General features: G+C 30.1%; 1 protein-coding gene across 1 annotated transcript in view; it reads left to right on the forward strand.

Moving 5' to 3' along the window:
- Positions 1-22,759: 22,759 nt before the first annotated feature.
- The window catches only part of LOC123301264 (homeobox protein GBX-1-like), a 37,472-nt gene continuing 34,244 nt past the window's right edge, over positions 22,760-25,987 (forward strand). The window contains exon 1 of the mRNA XM_044883999.1: positions 22,760-23,438. Within this exon, the coding sequence (XP_044739934.1) occupies positions 22,760-23,438 (679 nt within the window). The remainder of the gene's footprint in view (positions 23,439-25,987) is intronic.

Here is a 25,987-nt window from a genome sequence, read left to right on the forward strand (position 1 = left end):
TTAAAGCCCCCACCTCTCTTGATCTCACTTATTCTACTTTCATAACACTCGAAGGGATTGTTTTACATACAGCTTAAAACCAAACGATTCCGTAATTAACACTGCCTATACATAGTATTTCAACAATTAACTCAGTCAATTGTTTGAGTATATGAGAAAAGATGGCCATGAATTGTTTTACATACACTATTATAAATTTTTACAGAAATCTTTAATTTATGGTTCAAAATGATGATCATAGATGGAGCAGTAAAATGTCAGATTAAATTTAATTTTTTAAAGTATTTTTTAAAATATATATCTTTATAAATTATAACTCATGTGTTTTTCTGATGTAGGAATGTATATTATTGTTGTACCCGTCAACACTCGCGTTTTGTGCAGTTTACTCACCCTCGATTTAAAACATACATAACTTTTATTTTTCAAATGGTATATGTGGTTGAAACTTTTTCTATCTTCATACAATCTTATCTATTTTCGAATTGTGAACTTTCATTTGTAAAAAAAATATTTTGTTCAAGGCCTACAAAAATTTCGGATCTGTTCGTATATTTTCGTAGTTTGAATGCTTCTTGTCTGCCCATAATAGAAGCCGTTCACGAATTGATTTGTAAAAAAATCGAGTTGTCATTATTATTATTTTTTTATTTAATTAATACGTTTATACCTAAAAAAGGTCGCACAAAAAGTTAGTCCGCACCTTCGTTTCTAAAACTACTCGTTTCTAAAATACGATTTCTAAAAATTCTCTTCGCAAGAATTGCGAATGAATAATTAATGAGTAAAACGCATGCTTAACGTCTTCAATAGTGAAGTTTTTATCTGCTGTCGATTCATTAATAGCGTCTCGTAGCGCTTTAAACATGTTGTTATCGTTGAAATAATGTAAATGTGTAGATAAAATCGGTTCAATTGTCCTAGCTCTATTTGCAATAATATCCATTATATATATTTCCTCTCGAGCTTTTTCCGCATGATCTAACTTAGTTTTCTTGAAAGTACGTGCATAACCACAAATAAATAACATACAAGTTTTTATTTTTTTAATAATCTCATTTTGTTCTTGTGATAAAAACGTTGGTTGGTCTACAATTTCTACGATTTCACATTCAGAATCTTCTTTCTTAATAAATTCATTGTATGTTAAATCTATTATAGGAATTTCTAGTTCGTTTGATGGATTGTTTTTCAGATTTAAATTTCGACAATATTCTGAAATTTTAACCATTACATTATTTTGCGTTATATTTGTTGCGTCTGGTGATTCTGGGTTAACAGTTAAAAAATTTGATAATTCTTCATTTTTAATAATTGGTGGCGTAACACACGAAGACGTTACTTCTGGCGAAGAAGTTGTTACTTCTGGCGAAGAAGTTATACTTTCTTCATCAACACATCCGATTGATACATCCAATTTTTCTACGCTTTGGTAGTTTTTCTCCGACCCCACATTTTGGTCTGTTTTTTCAAATTCGCCTACCTGAGTTTCATTCGATTTTTTCACATTGTTTTTTTCAAAATCTTGTATTGTCTGTTTCTTAGAATGACTTTCTTCAAAGTCTGTTGTTGGACAGATACTACAAATAGTACTTTTCCTTCTGTTTCTTTTCATTCTCTTAGGAATTTGGCCATCAACTAATTTTTCTGATGGGTCAGAGGGGGCCGACCTGAAAGATTCAAAATATGATTTATAAGTGATACGCCAGTAAAATCTTACAATAAAAACAGCTAAAATCACAAAACGTGATGTAAAGCTACATTTTTGATATGTTATTTGGAAACCTTAGGGAAATGTGAAACCACATTTTGCAAACAAAAAAAAGTTGTACTTCATGCATAATAAGTGAAAAACTTTCGAACTTTTTTCAGTTTTGCAGTGCACTTCAAAAACCGTGTTTGACAAATTAGTTGCCATTATCAAGTATACTAAATTTGAAACGATTTAAGCCGATCTACAGTTCCGTATGTCTAATAGTTTTTGAGATATGATGCTTGGAAAATTTTGAGTTTTGCTTATACTAAACCGTTAGGGATAGAACAAAAGTTTAAAGGTAAAAAATGTTCTTTGTACCAAAATAAACAACTTTTGTTTCAAACAGTTTTTCGTAAACATCATTATTTTCTCGTGCAGAGGCAAATTAGGCCAAAACTTTGGTTTCCATTTTCTCCAAAAATATATAAGATGGAGGGATGAAAATCTGTAGGTAGCTTCAACTTGTGAGCTTCATGAAAAATTATTAACAAAAATTCAAAAAAATTTTCTAGCAAATACTTCGAAAAATTTCAAAATTTTTGACACCTGGTACAAATGGGGTTGAATAGCGATACAGAGCTGCTTTTTTGGTACTTTTTTTTGCTTTCGAAACGTTGTTTCAACCTCCTTTAAGGGGTCTAAATAACACACCAAAAAAGCAGCTTTATATCGCTATTCGGCCCCATTTGTTTCAGGGGTTGAAAATATTGAAAATTTTTGCAAGAAAACTTTTTGGATCATTTTTCATAAGGCTCGCAAGGTGAAGTTACCCTCCATCTTTTATATTTTTGGAGAAATGGACACCAAAGTTTTGTCCTAATTTGCCCCTATACGAGAAAACAATAATGTTTACGAAAAATTTTTTTTAACAAAAGTCCTTTATTTTGATATAAGGAACATTATTTATCTTTAAACTTTTGTTCTATCTCTAGCGGTTTAGCATAAGCAAAACTCAAAATTTTATCATTTCTGAAATTTTCCAAGCATCATATCTCAAAAACTATTAGACATACGGAACTGTAGATCGGCTTAAATTGTTTCAAATTTAGTATACTTTCAAAATGATAATGTCAAGAAGCTCACAGTTTTTGAATTGAACGGAAAAAAATGAAAAATTTCGAAAATTTTTCGGTTTTTCACTTATTACGCAGGAAGCACAACTTTTTTTTGCTTGCAAAATGTGGTTTCACACTCTCACATCGCATTTTGCGATTTTAATGTAGGATTTGACTGGCGTATAAACAATTTTAGTTTTTTTATTTTATGAGTAAACTTTAGAGTCCTGATTACTAAATGGACAAAAATAATTTTTACGCTTGTCTTACGCAACGTGACTTATTATTGATTTAGAGATGATACATTTTGAAACAACTCCAAATATGCTGAAAAAATGAGATATTTTTTTGGAGCTTACAAAACCGCTAGTGCCCCGATAAAGAAACTATTTAAAATAACATCAATACATATCAATAGTTTTTAGACACTTACGTGGTATATACACACTCCATTTTTCTTTATTTAAATTTTCTTAAATTCGAAAACGATAATTATTTGACAAATTACTAAATAACTTTCTTTCGTTTTAGTAAATGTTTTACTGAAGGTAATAAATGTTTTTTGATTAGTAACTAACTTTGCTTCATATCTACAAATGAAAATAGCCTACTATCAAAATCTCATTTATTTAAAATTGTTCGCCAAACGATTCAAAAATTTTTATAGGGTAACGTAACTATAGTTACATAGACCCAGGCCCATACTCAGGAATTATTTAAGGGAGAGGTTCAAACGTTTATTCGCCAAGAGTAAGAGAACATTTAATTATGTCAAAATGTAATATTCAGTCACTATTTTTCAATAGGTTTATTCTGCAAGGTACAAAAAAAAATTTTTCCTCTGTGTGTATCGACCTCTACAAAAAAATGCACATTGAGCAAGGAATAAACCATTTAGCTGATCTTTAGACATTACCGATATAAAGTATGTTTTGAGACGACAAAAGGTTAAAAAGGAGCGAATTCATTCGCTATTGCACAGGCAAAACTGTCAGAATGCAAAACACTTGGTAGATATTCGGAAACGATTCTTTATTGCAAATATCGAGTACTTCGAGTGAATTTTTGGCACTCTGCGTGGCGTTTTCGCAATAGTTGAACTTTGTCGACCCAGATGTAACGGGAAACATCGTAAAAAATTGAATATTTTAGTTCAAAAAGTCGAGCAAGAGTTTTCATAAAAAATTTTTATTTTATTGCAAAAGAGACAAGCTAAATTTGATGAAATATTGCGATGATTAAAAAATCGATCTACAATCTCAAACTGAACTAGTCTGTATAGTTGACCGTTGAGGCTACCGATACGAATGTTCGCTGCCGCAAGTTCACTGAACTCTTCTCCAGCGTTTCCTCTTCTTTCAATCAAAATATATTTCGCAGTATCAACCAATTTATAGCGGCACCAAGTTAGATGTAGATTTTAATCAATACACCTTCCAGAACATTTAAAAAAGAATGGCCCAATAGGGTTCAGATACAAAAAAATTCTTCAAATTCTTCATTTTGCACTTTCTTCATCTAAAATGATTCGTCTATTAACTTAAAAAAAATACTTAAATGAATTTTTCTTTCTTTTACTTTATGAAATTGTGGCAAAAACAAAAAATTAATGCAACGTCTCTATTATTTTAAAATATTGTAGACAGAAGTTTACAATGCGGCCCTGTACAAATTCAATGTTTACTTCTAAACTCATTATTATATTAATAAGACAATAATTATTTATAATATTGTTACCTTAGTTATGGTTACAAAATAAATAATCATATTAAAAATTTAATATCAAAAGGCAATATTCATGGAATTTAAATTTGGTTCAAATATTTTTTTTCCAACACATTATTGGCTGGACACTGGTTCGTCAAATTTGTTGACTTACCGTATGGCATTAGTAACTTAACTTACATTTGGTATGATAGATATTACATTAATTTCTATTAGGTATTCTACGCCTTTTTATTAGAAAACTTAATGATAACAAGTGAAAACAAACAATTGACTGAGTTAATTGTTGAAATACCATGCATAGTCAGTGTTGATTTCTTTATCACATTACACATACAAACATGTGACACATACATAATTGATAATCAAGTATAGTACATATCATGAAGGTTATAAAGAACGAGAAAGATCGCCATGTACTAAAGCATTAGCGCACCTGTCCCTGAAAATTTGTAGAATTTATAGTTCATTTTTAAGCCACCAGCCGCGCTGTCATCAAGAAGTAGTATCTGCGAAGTTAGCTGTTTATGAGTACAAGTAGATGAAGTTAGTTGCATAATGTACAAATTGATATATCATTTCAAATTAGCGCACAACAGCCCGCTTTTATTGATGCTACTTAGCGGTCGCAGCGCCTCACTTATTTTATCCATATTTCGGGGACAATATTTTCTATAGCGATCGTTCTCCTTCTTATAAGCTTCATGGTACATATTATAAAATTTCCGCCTAATTGGTGCCCTCACGGGTAAACAGTGATGTTTACGAAAAAATGTTTCAAACAAAAGTTGTTTAATTTTTGATAAGGAACATTTTTTACTTTTAAACTTTTGTTCTATCTCTAACGGTTTACAAGATGGGTCCTATGGACCCAAAACCCAATTGACCTATGATGCTCATTTACGAACTTGACCTTACTTTTTATGTCCTGAGTACGCTGTAAAAATTTCAGCTCGATATCTTTTTTTGTTTTTGAGTTATCGTGTCCACAGAGGGACGGACGGACGGACGGACGGGCAACCGGAAATGGACTAATTAGGTGATTCTATGAACACCTATGACAAAATTTTTTTCCTAGCATCATTATTTTTATGCGTTACAAACTTGGGACTAAACTTAATATACTATGTACATTTCATATATACATGGTATAACGAGTGTAAATTCTGTGTTGTAAATTTATTTTTTTAAAGTGTAAATTATACATTGAACTGTCACCAATTGACAGATCACGTACATATACGTCATCAACAGAAAGCGCCAAAAAACTGCATTTAAATATCTCAAAATTATGATGTATTTTAAATATTTTTTTACACTCAATTACAGCATTTTTAAGCAGTATTTATATTTTTACTTTGTTATAACGGTGTAAACAATGAATTAAAAATATTAAAAAATACATGAATATTCCCTATTGAACACACAAAAATATATACCAGTTCAGCCAAATAAATATTTGTTTTAAGTTGGTTAAACATGGAATCTTGGGTGGTCCCTGAGGTCCCCATAATATTATTTTTGGACTGTGGTCATTGCAAACGAAAAAGATATGAAACTCTTGTTATCGATTTTCGAGATGAAAACAATAAAATTATATCATCTCGATTTGTTTATATGTGTATATGCATTGCATATATGTATACATTTATATACAATGAATTAACAAAAGTGGAAATATGATTGACATATACATTTTAGTTGACATCTGTCATAATTCAGAACAATAACAATTTTCTATGCTTATCAGATTTCTCAAAACGTTTTTATATTTATGTAGCACATTTAAATAACATCTACTCTTCTTAATTCGTACATCATATACCGGGTATTTCATCATAGCTAGTCTAAGGCGTCTTTTAAGGAGGTGTCATAAGATAACATACAACTATATTTTATACCATGTAAATGAAATACATCAAGGTATGCTAAGTTTAGTACCAAGTTGGGCACGCTTAAAAATATTGATACGAACAAATATTTGGTAAATGTGTTCATAAAATCACCCAAAGAATCCATTTCCGGTTGTCTGTCTCTCCGTCTGCCCGTCCGTTAACATGATAAACTCAAAAACGAAAAGAGATATCAAGCTGAAATTTCTATAACGTGCTCAGAACGTAAAAACTGAGAGTGAGTTAGTAAATGAGCAACAAAGGTCAATTGGGTTTTGGGCCCGTACCAATCTTGTAAACCGTTAGAGATAGAACAAAAGTACAAACTAAATAAAATTTTGTTCGAAATTTTTATTCGTAAACATCACTGTTTGCCCGTGAAGGTTATAATATTATATAGTATGTATTATATGAGAATATCAGGTACAGTTATATATCTTTCTTTACTTACATGCCGTATAAAAAAAACAAACGATTGCGTAATCAACACTGTCTATACATGGCATTTCTACAATTAACTTAGTCAATTGTTTGTTTTCCCTTATTTTTATTATATATTTACATTGCAATGTGTAAAAAACAAATCATGTAATACAAGCTTATAAAAAACTGTAAAATTATTTAATTGTTTGGTCAAATACCACTTTTTATATTTTTGCAAGAAAACATTAGATTATTAGTAAAAACACAAATTACGGCACAATAGGTGTGGGTTGTTTTGTTTACGTTAAATTAAAACCATGCCTATAGTGGCGTAGTTTGTTTCTTACTAATAATCTAATGTTTTCTTGCAAAAATATAATAAGAATATAAAAAGTGGGATTTGACCAAACCAATTATCTAATTTTATAGTTTTTTTTAAATATTTTCTCAAAATAATATAATCCAATGAAATCAATTTAGGAGCTCACGGGTAAACAGTGATGCTCTTGAAAAACTATTTCAAGCGAAATTTGTTTATTTTTTTATAATAACATTTCTTGCATTTAAACTTTTGTTCTATCACTAAGAGTTAACAATATGGGTCCTAAGGACCCAAGACCCAATTGACTTATGTCGCTAATTTGCGAACTCGACCTAACTTTTCACGTCCTGAGCACGTTGTAAAAGTTACAGCCTGATATCTTTTTTCGTTTTTGAGTTCGTGATCGTGTTGTCAGGCAGACAGACAGATAGACAGAGAACCGGAAATGAACTAATTAGGTGATTCTATAAGCACCTATACCAAAATTTTGTTCGTATCATTAATATTTTTAAGCGTTACAAACTTGGGGCTAAACTTAATTAGTATACCTTGGTATATTTCATATACAGGGTGTAAAAATATGGTTTTATGTTATCTTATGACGCCTCCTTAAAAAAAACGCCTCAGGCTATAGCTATTGTGAAATACTCTGTACATACATATAATACACATTTGATTTTTTAAACTTAAATGTTATTTATTGTACTTATGCTTCACGCATGCATTTGATTGAATGATTATTTTTATGATAGCTCAATGAGAGGGGTGAATATGAACTACTAATAAATAAATGAAAGGACTGCAATATTCAGTTATGTGTATATAAAAAGTCGTATAGCTATGTTCTCAGAGGACCTTACCTTCGAACTTTCTGATCAATCTAATTATTTTATCCATTAAGTAACGGTTATTGCAAAAATCACTTTTGAGAGGAAACAGTCAATATATACAAAAAAAGTTTTCGAAAAAAATAAAAATAATGTCTTTATCGTTGGATAATTCGAAAAAAAAATAAAGTTACAAAAAAAAGTGTAGTAAATAAAATATTTTACTAGAAATTTTTTTCTGTAACTTTATTATTTTTCGAGTTATTTAACAATAAAGAAATTTTTTTGTATTTTTCGAAAAAAATTTTGGTCTTTTAGTTGCAAAATTTGAAAAAACATATTTATCCAAAACTGCTAGAACTTTTTTATCGAGTTGCCAGTACCTAAATAAAGTTAATTGGTAAGCAGCAAGCATTAATTTTAATTCCTGTGGTAAATTCATCATTTTTTGTACTGAATAAAACATAAAAAGAAACGTCCGATAAACTTTATTTTCATCGTAACTCCGTTAATTTTCATTGCAAATGACTTGCAACTTTTTTTCATTTTCAAGATTTTTTGAAGTACTTAAAAAATTGTACGATATACTTTATACTCAAAAAACGTCAAATTTTTATATTATTTGACGTTAAATACTCCGAATTTCAATCGCCAATAACTAAAAAAAGTATTGACATTCGAAATATGACACATTTTGCTTAGATTTCATTGACACATTTTGCTTAGATTTCATTCTTATATCGATTGCCGTTGTCATTTTCAGCATAAATATTTCCATTGCTGAGAAGGGGTGGCATCCCCCCCCTGGGCAAGATCGCACAAATTTTGACCCAAACAGATGAACGCACATTTATACATCCCTATATATTCTAAATGTGAAAGTAAGCACGTTTGTTTGTTTGTTTGTTACGCTTTCACGAAAATTTCACGCATGATTTTTAATGAAGCAATATAGCTCATACATCAGAATAGCCCCGGAGCTATAAATTATAAATAAAAAATAAAAAAATTAAATTTAATCTGACATTTACTATTTTAAATTTTTACAGAAATCTATAATTTATGGTTCAAAATTATGATCACAGATGGAGCAAAATGATCATCATTTTGAACGAAAAATTAGAGATTTCTGTAAAAATTTAAAGCAATAAATGTCACAATTCATGGCCACCTTTCTGATATACTCAAAGAATTGTGACTATTTTACAATTAAAAAAATTGAAAACTGGAGGCTAAAAAGCGGTGGTTTTCACTTTTAAGCCCAGTGAAGCAGGCGAGTATGAAGTTAGTATATGTATAACACGCGTATAGATAATATACTTTCAACACATTACAAATTGGCCATTAAGTTGTTGTTATTTTTAGTTTCATATTGGGCGTGGCTGTGTACCAACACATTTTGTGTCAATTTATACACATTATAGACACGTATGTACGTACGTTACGTTACGTCTGTGCTGTGATGCGTAGATGATGATGGAAAATTAACAATTTGTCGTCTGATCAAATGTTGATCACACACATAACTCGTTAAAATTATTTGGTTAAAATTTATTTTATTTATTTTGTATGGAAACTGTACAGAATGTATTAAATGAAGACAATGTTATGTTATAAAGTGAAATCTGTGAGAGTCCTCCGTAACTGGAACTCATACTGAGGTCGCAACACTGGCACCTTTCTTAGTACGACGAAGCAAACCTCTATATCTTGGATTCGTTTTTTCGATTTTATCGTTATAGTTACTTCTATAACTGAGACCGCGATAGAATTTTATATGCATTAACCTCTGTAACTGAGAACTGAGAGAACATCGTTTTGTTTGTTTACTTCCTTATTTTATTATCGCAAATTCCACACTTAACTAATTTTGAGCCTCAATAGCCTTTAGTTTTAGTATTGATTTACTATATAATACGGATGTTTATTTGAAAAATGCCGAAACGAAGGCTCAAATCGTTATCAATACGTAAAAAAATTGAAGTTAATATCCGTTTATGAAAAAATTTACTTTTTGTAGAATAATTCGGAATAAAGAAAAATTCCGTTACAATGTTCTGAAGGACAAGGAAAATTAAAACGTGTATGTTTATCAGAATATCCTGAACTTGAACAGTGTTTGCACATGAGTCAAGCAACTTCATTACAAAGACGTTCCGGTAAATGGACCGATTATAAAAGAAAAGGCCCAAGATTTGGCGCAAAGACTCGGTATTAATAATTTTTGTAGCAGCAATGATATTGATCATACGTTATTTTATTTAATAATCACACCTTTTTAACTGAAAGAACCTGCAAGATATCAAGTTGAAATTTTTACAGCGTGCTTAGGACGTAAAAAGTAAGGTCGAGCTCGTAAATGAGCAACATATGTCAATTGAGTTTTTGGTTCGTAGGACACATCTTGTCCTAAATGTTGATGCTTAGATACATAACGTACTCTGCAATATTAGATGTTTTTATAAAAATTTATTACACAATATTATTTTATGCGATACATTCCGTACTAAATGTGTTAAAGTTATGTAGTCATTTTTTATATTCAAACTATTAAAAAAAAGTGTAATTTTTTTTTAAATTTATTTATGAAGTGTAAGAAGGTTGTAAGTGTTTGTCTGTTGTAATTACAATTTGTATAACAAATATTTTAAATGATCATCAACAACAGAAGAGATCAAACGAATATCTTATTAAACATCTTACAAAAATACATTTTGACAATGTAATTTTATGGACCAATAAAAAAAATTTAAAAATTACTGCATATAATTAAATGTACAAAGTCTCCCATATGACAATATTGTATTCCACTACTTTTGAAAAAGTACTTCAAAATGTTGATTTTGCTAATAAAAAGCCACCAAAGATTTATTTCGGAAAAATACACACGCTTTCTTGTCAAAAACTTAAATTAAATTTTAAACTGTCAAAAACGCGGGAATCCAATTTGATGACGTAATATCGGTATCATTATACGAAATAACACAAATAAGTTTGACAGGTATATTCATAGACATCTGATTATAATAAATATAAATACTTATTATCTAGGGATATATTATACCCTGCTGTCTACACTGAACTAACTGATGGTCTATGGTTCATACCGATATGACATCACACCAGGGCTTACCCGCGTTTTAGGTCACGTGATATGCAGTTTAAAAATTACGATTTATAATTTTAATATCATAAAAGAAAAGTGATAAGTGCTTTTATGACTCCAAATCAGAATATTTAAGTTTATTTTTACATAAATTTTCACTTTTTTCAAATTTCATAATTTATTTTTGACTAACGATAATACCCTATTGACTCTAAAATAACGGTAACCAAGCTTGTAGCTTCGCAAAAACTTTTTCATTCGATAGTCCGAAGTTTCTACTTTAAGGTATTTCCAGTATGAATGCACTTGTGGAAGATTTTGCCCATTTTTTTTTCAGACCCAGAATATTGTTAGCTATGAGATTCCGAAGTTAAAACAGTTTTTTTTGATTGGTTCTATCACTTATAAATATTATAACGAAGTAGTGATGTGATTGGGACTTTGAATCAAATTTTTTTGACAAAAATGGAAAGGAAATTTTAAAGTTACAAACAGTTTTAAAAGAGCTTTTCATAAAAGAAACGAAAACGCCCGACAAAAAGAATGTTCTTAAGACATCGTTGTGACGTAATAATGTTAATTGAATAGTAACTATACACAGTATACAATTTATTAATTAACATTATGACGTTACACGATCTTTTGCGAACATTTTTTTTTGTTGGGCGTTTTGTTTCTTTTTTGAAAAGTTCTTTTAAAACTGTCTGTAACTTGAAAATTATCATGAAAAAATAAAAAATAAAAACAGTTTTGTTATAAAACATATATGATATTTCCATTTTCGTCAAAAATGTCAAAAATCCCAATTTAAATTATATTTCTATCCTTGGAATAGAAATTAGGATTATTTAAAAAAAATTAGATATCTGTCGACTTAAAATAGCGACCTATATTTGATTTTAGTCTCATGGCATCAAAACATATAGAGGCGTAAGTTTATCTGTTTCTTCTGTAATGAATTTCGTTTCTGAAGCGGAACTCAGAGAAATGATTACAAAAAGAATCCTGATTCACGAAGTTTCTCTTTTTTCGAAGTTTATGGTACACACTGTATATATATGAAAATAATCGTTTCTTAGTAATAATTTGATAGCGATGAATAATAATGTTTATTTCTTGTTCGTTAATTCATTTATTCAAGTTCCAAAAAGTTAAACAACTGATGAGTCTTTTTAATTACTTGGTATGCAAAATTCTACGGTCAATATCCTATATCGTTAATTTCAAATCAATGATAGTTTTCAAGAGTAAATAGAAAAATGAAGAAAAAGTTTGTAAATGCTGTAATCAAAATCTGAATGTATAATTATTCTATTACTACCTACAGAATTATTTTTAGAGCATAAACTTTATTGGCTGGACATTTCAACTAAACCATTGTTTTAGTAATTAATTACTTTTTAATTACTTAAAATTAATGAATAAAAGTACAAATTCAGATTTTTAAGCGGACGTGACATCATAATACTGGCTTGTCAAATTTGTTGCCATACTATATGGCATTAGTTACTAACATTTTGCATGGTATTACCAAGTATTATATTGATTTCTATTATTCTACGGCTTTTTATTAGAAAACTTAATGATAACGAGTGTTAATTCTGTGTAGTAAATTCATTTTTTTAAAGTGTAAATTATACATTGAACTGTCACCAATTGACAGATCACGTACGTCATCAACAGGGAGCGCCAAAAAACTGCGTTTAAATATCTCAAAACTATAATGTATTTTAAATATTTTTTTACACTTAAATACAGCATTTTTAAGCAGTATTTATATTTTTACTTTGTTATAACGGTGCAAACAATGAATTAAAAATATAAAAAAAATACATTAATATTCCCTATTAGGAAGTAAGACTTGCACGTAAAAACGTTAAACAAAAATCTGAAAAAAGTTTTTATCATCACCTATGTAAAATCTTTATTCAAGATTTAAGTAACAAACTGTCTTGTCTCAAATGGTTTACATTGTACGAATATCAATCCATGTTTATTATACCATGTATATATGAAATATACATAGTATTATAAGTTTAGTCCCAAGTTTGTAACGCCTAAAAATATTGATGCTACAAAAAAAAATTGGTATAGGTGTTCATAAAATCACCTAATTAATCCATTTGCGGTTGTCCGTCCGTCCGTCCGTCTGTGATCACGATTACTCAAAAACGAAAAGAGATATCAAGCTGAAATTTTTACAGCGTGCTTAGGACGTAAAAAGTGAGGTCAAGTTCGTAAATGAGCAACATGAGTCAATTGGGTCATGGGTCCGTAGTACCCATCTTGTAAACCGTTAGAGATAGAATAAAAGTTTAAATGTAAAAAATGTTCCTTACAAAAAAATAAACAACTTTTGTTTGAAACATTTTTTTGTAAACATCACTGTTTACCCACGAGGGCGTTAATTAGGTACAAATTTTATAGTATGTATTAATATAGGAATATCAAAGTGAATATCTTTTGTTATTTACATGACGTCAAAAAAAACAAACGATTGCGCATCAACACTTGCGCATTATATGAGAATATCAGTTAAATATGTCAGATATGTATGTATGTGAAATGTGACAGAGTTATCAACACTGCCTATACATGGTATTTCAACAATTAACTCAGTCAATTGTTTGTTTTCACTTGTTTTATAATCATTTCAAATATTTTAAATTGACAATTATATCGATAGTTAATTTATTTTTTATAATTATAATGCCAACTTCTTGTTAATTAAAAATTAAATAAATTAATTACTAACTACTAAATGTACCAACCTATGGTACTGCAGTAAACAAAAATAAAATGAATATTATCATAAAATGGAGGCCAATGGCCATTTAAAATTATTTATAACATTTAATTATCATTAATTATAATTACTTTCTGTAAATACGTTGTAGATAGTTAATGTCGTTTAAGTTTTAATGGCGATCGCATTGCAACGGTGGCGGTGCTGATACGATTAATTTAATGTTAAAGCACCTGGTGTTTTCAAGTTAAATAAATATACAAAAATAAATTAAATTTAACGATTAATTAATTTTCTAATGGAAAGTTGTTTTCACATTGAAAACCGAAATCAGAAATTGTATTAACTTTTCTTTTTATGTCTACAATAGAGAAGTTGCATTAATTTTTATTTGCCACAAATTCATTATATGTATAAATTAAATAACAATTCATTAAAAGTATATTTAAATAACTTTTTTCTTTTTGTTAATTAATTAATTTTTTAATTAATCCCATTTTTTATAATTTATTAATAAAAAATAGTTATATTTTTGTATAAAATATTAACTTGTGATTGGTTGTAACGTCTTTGTATCGGTTGAGGCTGTGAGCCAATCGAAATCACGCTAAATTCACATTTTTTGGCTTGTTTCCATGTAAAATCCTGATATAATTTAGTGAAAATAAGTTGAGAGACAAACCGTTTATCATCCTGCATGTTATTTTGTCATTCGTCACGTTTGAATATACACTTAAGAAAAATCATTTTCAATATTAACTAAAATTAAATGAATTTTTTTTTAAATTTTTATACCATGCATATGCAAGCTATACTAAGTTTAGACCCAAGTTTATAACGCTTAAAAATATTGATGCTAGGCACAAAATTTTGACATAGGTGTTCATACAATCATCTAATTAGTCCATTTTCGGTTGTCCGTCCGTCGGCCTGTCTGTCAACACGATAACTCAAAAATGAAAAAAGATATAAAGCTGAAATTTTTCAAGCGTACTTAGGACGTAAAAAGTGAAGTCGAGTTCGCAAATGAGCAACAACGGTCAATTGGGTCTTGGTTCCGTAGGACCCATCTTGTAAACCGTTAGAGATAGAACAAAAATAATTCTTATAAAAAAATAACCAACTTTTGTTTGAAACATTTTTTCTTAAACATCACTGTTTACCCGTGAGATCGCAAATTAGGCGTAAATTTTATAGTATGTACCAATTATATGGAGATTTCAGTTATATATGTGTGACATGTATATATGTGTAATGCGATAGAGTAATCAACACTGTCTATGTATGGTATTTTAACAATAAACTCAGTCAATTGTTTGTTTTCACTTGTTCTTACTAATATTTAGTAAGCTTTCGAAAAAAAATTAAAAGACATGCAACTCCTCTATTAGTATTAGAATCCTTGGAAATTGTACGAAAAAGTTTATTTCATGATGTCTGAATTTGATAGAGATGAGACATACGACTATCACGTGAGAGCACTTACTACGCTTATTTGTGTACATTTAATCTTCACCGCTTTGCTGATTTTAAAAACCTTTTAAGACAATTTTTAAAACAATCAATTTTCAGAAAAGTTTATAATTTTACAAAAACTTCTTCAGTTTTGTCCAATTGTTAACACGATGCAAAATTTCTGAAAATTTTAAGAAAGATAAAAAATTTATGTAATTTATAATTAATTTCCGGCATGTAACCTCTCAGAAATAAGAAAACCCCATGGGCGGGGGGGGGGGGATGTTGTGTGTTGAAAATTATATGTTTTGTTTTAACCTTAATGTGAAACGCCATAAAAATGGAATACATAGAAAGAAATCAAGAAGGATAATTTTTTGGATGTTTTTCTAATTTTCTACTAAGCGCATTTTCCGGTATAGTGTATCCGAAAATAAATTGTGGGCAATTTTTTTTTTTTTTTTTGCTTGAATATAACGTCTGAGTACAAGAATATGATTTCAATTGATTGAATAAAATTTCTAATCAATTAAGTTATCTTTTCCATTTAAGCGATCAAGGAAATTTTCAAACGATGAATCGATATTAAACCAAATATGTAAAAATATACTCTAGTGTAAGTTATTGATGTCTCATTTAATTTGATTTTGCATAAATAATCATGAAGAATTTATTTAGTATGTATAATGTATATCAAATAACAACAAAAAAAACCTATTCCAGACAGGGTACGCCTTATAACTAGAATATTATAATAAAAAATATGTTAAAAAATTTAAACAAACGGTTTAGTAATGAGTTAATTATACATTTATATCCATCAACAATATAAAAATCGCATCTGTTTTATAATTGGAAAGTAAATTCGATAAATAATTTACACTTTTAATTATAAATAATGATGCTATTAAACAAATAAAATCAATATTAAAAATTTTTAATTTTACAAACTATAATTTATATAAAAAGTTGAGCAATAATAAAAAATAATTATAAACCAATTACAATTATTTTAGTAATATTAATATTGGTGAAATGTTTTGTATTTTTACCGACGTATTGAATAATAGCCGTTTCCAGCTTACGTCGCTAGTCAAGTCTCGAGTTGTTAGTTCTACATCCTTCCTAGTAGGGTGAACATAACACTACTTACTCCTTCCCTTTTCGCGGAGACTTTCAGCTTCTGCCTTCCGGTTTTAATGCTTCGATCGAAAGAGGTTGATTTTCCTTAACGGTCCCTTTTGCTCATCCTTACTGGTGTGTACTCATAAAAGGATATACCTCTAAAAAGTTTTTTAATCTTTGCATAACACAGTGTAATATAGGTAGTCATTCCTATCTAATTGGGTGAAATTTTTAATTTTTATCTTTTTAATTGCGGAAAAATCAACGATTTTCAATGTTTTCCCACAATTTTTGCAATTTATGCTTTTATTATACAGTCCAGAATTGCGGAGCGTAAAATTTCCGATCGATTTGAATACAAACTTTTTATTATCTTTCATATTTTCAAAAAAATCTACATCAATGTACAATTTTCTGTGGTTTGGTGTTTTTATACCATGCATATATATGTAATATGCAAGGTATACTTTAGCCCCAAGTTTGTAACGCTTAAAAATATTGATGCTACGAAAAAAATTTTGGTATAGTTGTTCATAGAATCACCTAATTAGTACATTTCCGGTTGTCTGTCCGTCTGTCGTCTGTCTGCCAACACGATAACTCAAAAACGAAAAGAGATATCAAGGTGAAATTTTTATAGCGTACCCAGGACGTAAAAAGTGAATCGAGTTCGTAAATGAGCAACATAGGTCAACTGGGTCTTGGGTCCGTAGGATCCATCTTGTAAACCGTTAAGGATAGAACAAGAGTTTAAGGGTAAAAATGTTCCTTATAAAAAACAAAACAACTTTTTTTTGATACATTTTTTCGTAAACATCACTGTTTACCCGTGAGGGTGCAAATTAGGCGTAAATTTTATAGTATGTATTTGGGAATATCAGTTATATTAGTTATGTATGTGTATACCTATATATGTATATGTGTAATGTGATAGAGTAATCAACACTGTCTATTCATGGTATTTCAACAATTAACTCAATCATTTGTTTGTTTTCACTTGTTTTTTCTTAAAAACCGTACATTTTAGGAAAAAATATACTTTGAATAAAAGTTATTAAGCACGAAATTTCAAACTGATCTGTATCTTTTGATTGTTTCCAATGTTTCAAATAGAAATAATAGAAACTTCAATGGTAATGAATTCTTTAAAGTGACAACTCCTTCATGAAGAAGACCTAGTAAGTCACTTCAACGGACGGAACATTGACTTCAATGTTACATATGTTAACTTGCTAGAATACAGTTACTTATTTCAAAACGCAACAACACAATTTGCTACTAATAAATAGTATATTATACATCTAAAGAGCAAAATTAAAGAATGCCTCGAATCTCATGTTCATGATCTGAGACATTTTTTACTTGCTCCCGTGGTGTGTATACTATTTTTCTCTCCGACGGAGGCAGAGAGCGGCAACTTCGTTTTGCAAAGCGGGATGAAAAATGACACTTTCTGCACTTAGGGTATAGAAGTAACTTGACAGGGGTCTCCAAGTTATAACAGCATAACTTCATCAAATGGTAGATAAATAACAAAATTATACACTTATAGTCCGAAAGGATAACTTTTTTTTAAAAAATATCCTTTTTTTCAAAAATTTCACCAGCTTGTATTTAGAAAAGAGCGCGCTTTCCCATGTATTGAGAAATTATCATTATTTTAATATTATCATTTGATGTCCCTCTATTATAAGTAAGACCACCCTGTATATTATTATCTAACTAATCACATGTATTATGTACTTAATGTCTATTAGTTAAAAAGCTTTAGATGTAAATCTCTCCACAAATATGTTGTGTTGTATATCTATCTATAACTTACTGGGGTTACCATATTTACATATAAAATAGATTAATAATAATAATAATAATAATAATAGTGATAATAAAGTAATGAGCACGGCTCAAATAAACGTGTCTGTATCATAATATTATATACCATACAAAGTGTTGCATAAAAGCGAACAAAAAAGCAAAAAATTAACTGATTATTTATGTATGCCTCGGTTAAAAAAGAAAAATCTAAATTATTGACCATTGTTAAGGCATAGTAACGTAAAATTAAACAATTTTAATGCTGTACAGAAACAACTATATTAGAACATTGTGGTTGTGGCAGAAATAAATATAGTAGAAGTTAATAAACAACTAATTCCTCACTAAGTATTGTATCTGTACACACTTACACAGTTATGTGGTACAGTATACACAAAAAGTATACTTGATTTCCTCCACTTCAGCATAGTTAAGGATATACGAGCACAGGGCAATTTTGAATAAAAGGCTTGATTTTTTTAAAATATGAAGTTGGAAGTTGGATTAAAATTTGAAGTCTAAATCAATTCTGAAAATTTTAGAGATGATTACCCGATTATTTAAATAAATAAATGACATAGTAGGCATATTTAACATTGGTCTTTTTTTTTTGTCAATTTTGTTTTTTTAATCAAAAAAATTTCAAGGAGTGGTCGCTGCTTTTGCAGGTAAGAAGGCAAATTATTCATTGCTAATTATGTCACTAACATTAACTTTTTTTATATATTTCTAGAATTTTTATCATTGCGCTATGTACACTTCTTTTTTATTAATCTTGCACCCGGTTTTAGAAAATTTATAGATTTAAAAGTTAAGATATTATCATTTTTTTGTTTAAACAAAAATTCGAAGACATATCGATCAAACAATCAATAAATAAATCGTTATAGTCGTATAAGTCATAAAATATAGGTATTTGTCCATTCTTTATATTCATTTCGATCATTATTTTGGAAGTAAGAATTTTCAATCGGAGCAGACCAATAACAGCTTGTCATATAATAATAGTAGCTATAAGTAATGTAATGGTAATTGATATAATAATCAAAACATATATAATATAATACTATTTAATGGTTGTCAAACATTTTAATATGTATAATAGAATATAATATAAATATAATTCAATACAATACCTATACTACCTCATATAATAATATATAACAAGTAATTTTAACTAAACGGCTGCTGACGAAACATATCATATAGTATTTATATTGGGTGCTATAAAAAAAATATGTTTAGTTCATAAAATGATAAAATTGGGTAAATGACTGATACTAAATTTGATGACATATCAAATTGTAAATCTAGACGAAGGATATACGAAGAAGTTGCTATATATCTGTCTTACGAAACGAATTTTTATATGATGTCTTTATGGCGATTTGTTGAAGTGAGATCAATTCTATTATATCGATGCCTTTTTTCTAATCCAGAAAAAAGTTAGGATCCAGAAAAAAGTTAGGACATTAAAGGTCAAGTGCCTCCCGAGTAGGTATCATTAATATTCCGGTTCGGTTTGGGATGTGAAATACAAATCATACTTACAGAATTCCCTCAGACTTCTGTAACTGAAATACGAGTAAGACAGTGACAACCTAACCAGTAACAACCAAAAATACGAGTAAGACAAAGAGACAACATTTTTTTTTCTATTTATCTCATTACTATTAGAATAACCGAGATAGGTAGAAGAGTCGTATACTCGTCTGGCTTCCTCCTGTATGAGCAAGGCGGACTTGGATAAAGAGACACACAATAAAGTTTATGTCACACAATAAAGTTATAACAATGGCGACTTCGACTTAAAATAACTCGCCCATACCTTACTTAGATGAAGTATATACATAAAATTCTAAACTGTACTTTAGGTACGTAAGTAAAGCTAAAAAATTTTCTTAGTTGAATAGATATTTCACTATAGTCCAATAAATTAACTTTTAAACAACCAGGCGCAGAAAGTAAGTTATTTTTGTCTTCTTTCGAATAAATTCTTCTTACTTTCTTGTACTTTTAGTAGGCTTCTTTCCATAATAATAATAATAATAACTAAGCCTATTAACTATTGAGCCCACTACAGGGTAAAGACCTCCCCCAAATCTCGCCACTTGTCACGATCAGTGGCGAGTTTTTTCCACATTCCTCCTGAGTAGCTCACAAAACTATACCTCCATCGTTTAATCTGGCGTCCCTTCCTTCTTTTGCAATTGTATGGCGTCCAGTTTGTGGTGCGCACTGTCCAGTGATCGTCTACCAGTCTAGCTATGTGCCCAGCCCATTTCCACTTTAATTTGTTTGCGCAAACCGTAACGTCTTTTAGTTTGGTTTTGCTGCGTATAGATAACGATCTTATTTTGTCCCTCAGTTTTATTTGACACATGCTCCTCTCCAGGATTCGCTGACATGTTCTAAGTTTTTTAAAGTCAGAGGTATTGTAAGCTAGGGTCTGAGCGCCGTATGTGAGGATTGGGAGAATGCAACTGTCAAATACTTTGCGTTTCAGGGCCAAAGGTAAATTGCTCTTGAAGATGTAATTCAAGGACCAATACTTTCGCCACGCATTAGTTGTTCTTTGCTGAGCCTTCATAGATGTGCTATTCTTGAAAGATACCAGCTGTCTTAAGTATTTGTAGCTGGTTACATTTTCGATTATTTGACCATTGAGGGTAATAATTGAGTGTTCTCCTGTATTGGACATTATCTTAGTCTTCTCGATATTTATGTGTAGCCCGACTCGGTTACTATAAGTATTTAGTTTATCGAGTGAAGTTTGGAGTGATGTGATGCTCTCAGAGATCAAAACCATGTCGTCTGCAAAACGTAAGTTAAACAATTTTTCACCGTCAATTCTAATGCCAACATCTTCAAGATTCATTAAATGGAAGATACATTCGAGGACAGCATTGAACAACTTGCGACAGTGGATCTACCTGTTTGACTCCTCTTTTGACTAGAAATACTAGTACCAAACGTTCTAATTTTATTTGCGTTGTGTTATTGTCATACAGTGCTTTAATAACGCGTATAAATTTGTCATCAACACTAAAAAATTTAAGCGACTGCCAGATGTATGCGTGTTCGATGGAATCAAATGCTTTGGTATAGTCGATAAATAACAAGAACAGCGGTTTTTGGTATTCATTGCACTTTTCGATTAGTTGGTTTAGTGTTTGTAGGTGGTCCATTGTAGAAAAGCATCGGCGGAAACCAGCTTGTTCTATCGGCTGATGAAAATCCAAAGTTTTTTCAATTATTTTCAGCAAAATTTGAGAGAAAAGGTTGTATATGTTTGACGTGATACTAATTGGTCCGTAGTTATTAATTGATGACGCCCCCCCCCCCTTTCTTGTATATTAAAGATATTGATGCGTGCATCCATTGTTGAGGGAAGCATTCTTCTTTCCATAGCTTTCTGGCAACTGACCAGTTTGCTTTTAATATAAGTGTTGTAGGTGCTCGTCTGACAACCAAAAATGTGAAAATCGGAAAAATGCATGTATCCATCTCTGTTTTCTTTAAGTGGAGCGGGTAGTCGCCTTTCATAATTTTCTCATTCTTCGCATCTGTCTTCGAATGATAATTCTTTTCCTAGATATATATATTGATTAACATATTAAAGTGTCATTCCTTTGAGTTTTATTGTAAGTTCATGGCTGTTTGTCATAAGTTTTTTTTAATCATTTTTTCTAGTTTACTGCTGCTTTTTGCAAAAAGGACTATGTGATCCGCAAATTTAAGGTGACTGAAATACCGGTTACCCAATTTGTTTCCCTCATTTTCTCATTTAATCCGAGATCTCCTTGCCTCACTCTTCGTTGAATTGATATTTCTAGTCCTTGTTTCTCTAGTTTCTTACAATGTTTTTGACAGGATATAATCCATTTCATTTTTTGTTTTTTCGTTTGGGCAGATTTACGTTCAATTGCGATTATGTGTCATTTTGAAATATGTATTCATATGCTGCAAATACACATGTACAAAAGTTATTATTTACAATCCAAAGGAAACCGGTTTTTAAAGAGCACTCCATACATAAAAACTGACACCGACAATTTACACACAATTATAACAGAACACCACTTTCTATAATACATGAACTCCTGCAAGCATATCTCCCAATACAACTGTATATACAATCATTGGCTTAATAGCACAACCAATCGTGGCACGATTCAGGCGGAGTTTTATGAAAATATATCAAAATAAACTCCACCTAGAATATAATACTTCAAGCATTCTACTGTTTTCTTGTACCTATCTATATCTATCTCTTGTAAACTACAATCTACGAGTTCCCCCAAAAAAAATTCAGTTTACCATGAACATTTGTTCCATCATCAACCAAAACATCATTAAATCCATAAACGGCGCAAAGAAATTGTATTTATTTTGTAAATCTATCTCGTGTTTCTCTATTGTGCTTTTAGTGCGTTTTATCTAAAACAATCGTGACTCTTTAAATTTTTTTGTCAGTCAATATTGTGTGCATTTAGTTAATTAGTTCCAAAAATGTCCGAGTGTACGACGGCAACAACTGGACCCGATGAAATAACACAGACTAAACAAACAAAAGTGTTACCGAAACCTTTTTCAATTGAAGCAATTATTTCAAAAGAAAGCTCAGTGGAAACTCAACAAAATACACCTAGTGAAAAATTATCACCAGCTACATCCTTCAATCATTTATTAAATCAATTAAGTACCGTGGATCAACATCAGAAACAAACAAATTTTTACGCTCATGCTCAAGTTGCACAGATTAGTGCAGCCATGCAACATTTTTATCATCATCCATGGATGCAAGCTGCAGCTTTAGGACATTATAATCGTGCGGTGTTCGAACAATCATTGCCCGGATTATATTTAGATCCATCTAGTTTAGCAGTGGCTGCCGCCGCAGTACAGGGTGCTACAGGATTTAATACAACAAATGTGAACAATAATAATAATAATAATAGTGTTGATGAACAGAATTTGTTTAATGCTGCAGCGGTATTTCGTTCGGCATCGTCGGCGGGTGATTCGCGTGCAGGGGATTTAAGTCCAAATCGTGTAGATGGACGGCGTGATTTAAATCGTGATCAAAACGATTTATTAAGTGATGACGAATCGATTGATGGATGCAGTGATGATCATCGTAGTTGTAGTTTATCGCCAACGGTACATGATTTATCGGGGAAAAATAATCGTATGTATTTATTTTTAAACAATTTAGTTTTATAAATGTATATAATACGTCAGTCCGATTCTTCATTAAAAAGCTGCTTTTTTGGTGCCTATGGTATTTGAAACCTTGGAAAGTGGAGTGTAAAACTACGTTTTGCAAGAAAAAAAAATTTGTGCTCCAAATTTTCGGACTTTTTTCTGTTTTTCACCTATTACGCAGGTAGCATAACTTTTTTATGCTTAAAACTTGGTTTCAAGGTATTTTCTAGAAAACATTTTATTTTCTCAAAAAATTGTTCACAAGACTCACTAGTTGAAGCTACATACAAATTTTCATCACTCTATCTTTTATATTTTTGGAGGAAATGAACACCAAGTGTAGCCCTAATATGCCCCCTCATGAGAAAACAATGATATTTATGAAAAATTGTTTCAATCAATCAAAGTTTTTTATCTTTTTATAAGGAATAGTTTTTATATTTAAATTTATTTCTATCTCTAACGGTTTAACACAAGCAAAACTTAAAATTTTATCATTTCTGAAACCATGTAAATTTTTCAAGCATCATATCTCAAAAATTATAGACATACATACGGTTCTGTGGTTTGACTTCAATTGTTTCAAATGTATTATACTTTCAAAATGATATAGTGGCAACTAATGTCAAAGAGTCGTAGTTTTTTAATTATCCTGCAAAAACAAAAAAGTCCGAAAATTTTGCAGCTTTTCACGGATTATGAAGGTAGCACAACTTTTTTTTGTTTGCAAAATGTGGTTTCACACTCCTCTAAGGGGTCCAAATAACATTCCAAAAAAACATCGCTTTGCATCGCGTTTTGCGATAGTTGTTATTTTTGTTTGCGATGGTTGAATTTTACTGGCGCATAATTTATAAGCCTTGATGTAAAATATTTAACTTCGGCATTAAAATTTTTTTATATTTCTATGAAACAAAATGGAAAATTATCAATGAATAAATTCGATATACCTACTTACTTCAATTTATTGAATTTAGAATTGAAGAATTATTGAAAAGTTTCTATTCTTATACATATAAAAAACTTTGCCCTATAAATGACTGACTGGCGGAACAACGCACAGACTGAACCGTTGATCGTAGAGACCTGAAACTTGGAAGGTATGTTATGTGTATGACGTAGGCATCCGATAATAAAGGATTATCCGAAATTCTACCAACAACGGAGTAAAAAAAGCAAATTTTGTATGGGATAACGTGATTTCTTGGTCTAGTATACTTCAAATTTTGCATGAACATTCTTTAACAGAATTGATGTGAATCGTGTTGCGTATTTTATTGAAACTCATCGCCTAACGGGGTTGAAAAGAGGTAAAGTATATTGTTGGGGGTGATTTGCATCGAAGTTGATATCAATACTCCATAGGAATTTTGATTTAAATTACAGGCGATAACGCAGCATTCATTGTTTTCTAAGTTGAAATTACCCAGCGAAGCGGGTGAAAATTGTTAGTATTTTCATAAAATTGGTATTGTCATATTTTGATTGTTAACAGTTAAAATTCACAATTGCTGTTGCCATAAACCCTGTGTTGTATTTAAGTTAAACAAGTTAGATATTATCGCTTAAAACTTGTAATCCTTTAGTAATATATTTTCGGGACAAGCTGTATACATAATTCAATTATTCACAGTTGCAACAAGAAATTATGCGCCACTTTGAGAAATAATGTGTATAAATTGCGACTATAATTTCAGAAAATACAGAAAATACCTCACGAAAACCGTGAAGTTTAAGTGAGGTAAATCTTGATGAAAATTTATTCTGAATGTAGAACTCGAAAATGAAATAATAAAAAGGGTTCATTTAAAAAATTTCAACTTTGATACATTTCGCGTTTTCCGGTCACTCTATATATCATGAAAATAATTTTAAAATGTTCAGACAATAACCCTCTATCTATTCCCGAAAGAAAATTTTGTTAAAATCAAGCCGTTTAGATATTTCTTACCATAGCAACGTAATGGTGCGATTTAGGAAATTTCATTGGTCGAATGCAAAACCGTCGGAACTTTGTGAACGTTGGATTTATAAAATATTTATGGGTATTATGAATTTTTTATGAGAATTAAAATATTTTTAACCAAATATCTTAAAAATCAAAATTAATTTTCTACTTAATTATAGCATTATAGAAATATCATAGAAACATTAACTATATATTCAATTTTTCCCCAAAATACATTTACGATCTATGTAAAATTTTAAACAAGAACAAAATTTTTTTAAATCTTCGGCGCAAACTTGTTAAAATAAAATGAACTAACTAATATTTAAGAATCTAGCGAAAAAAAATACCCGAAGAAAGTAGCGAAGAAAAAAGTAAAAAAATAGACCCGGAATAAATAACGACTATTTTTGCATACAAGAGCTAAAAGCTTCAGAATCCAATCAACTCCTCTATAGGTGTATTTTTTCCGTCGCTATTATTGCAGGGACTGTTTTTCCCGATTGCCAATATTTTAACATTTTAGCATCATTGTAAGAAACTGTAACACACAATTGTTTATTCAAAATACAATCATGGTTTGT

The sequence above is a fragment of the Chrysoperla carnea genome, chromosome 5, assembly GCF_905475395.1.
Source record: "Chrysoperla carnea chromosome 5, inChrCarn1.1, whole genome shotgun sequence".
NCBI classification, from domain to species: domain Eukaryota; kingdom Metazoa; phylum Arthropoda; class Insecta; order Neuroptera; family Chrysopidae; genus Chrysoperla; species Chrysoperla carnea.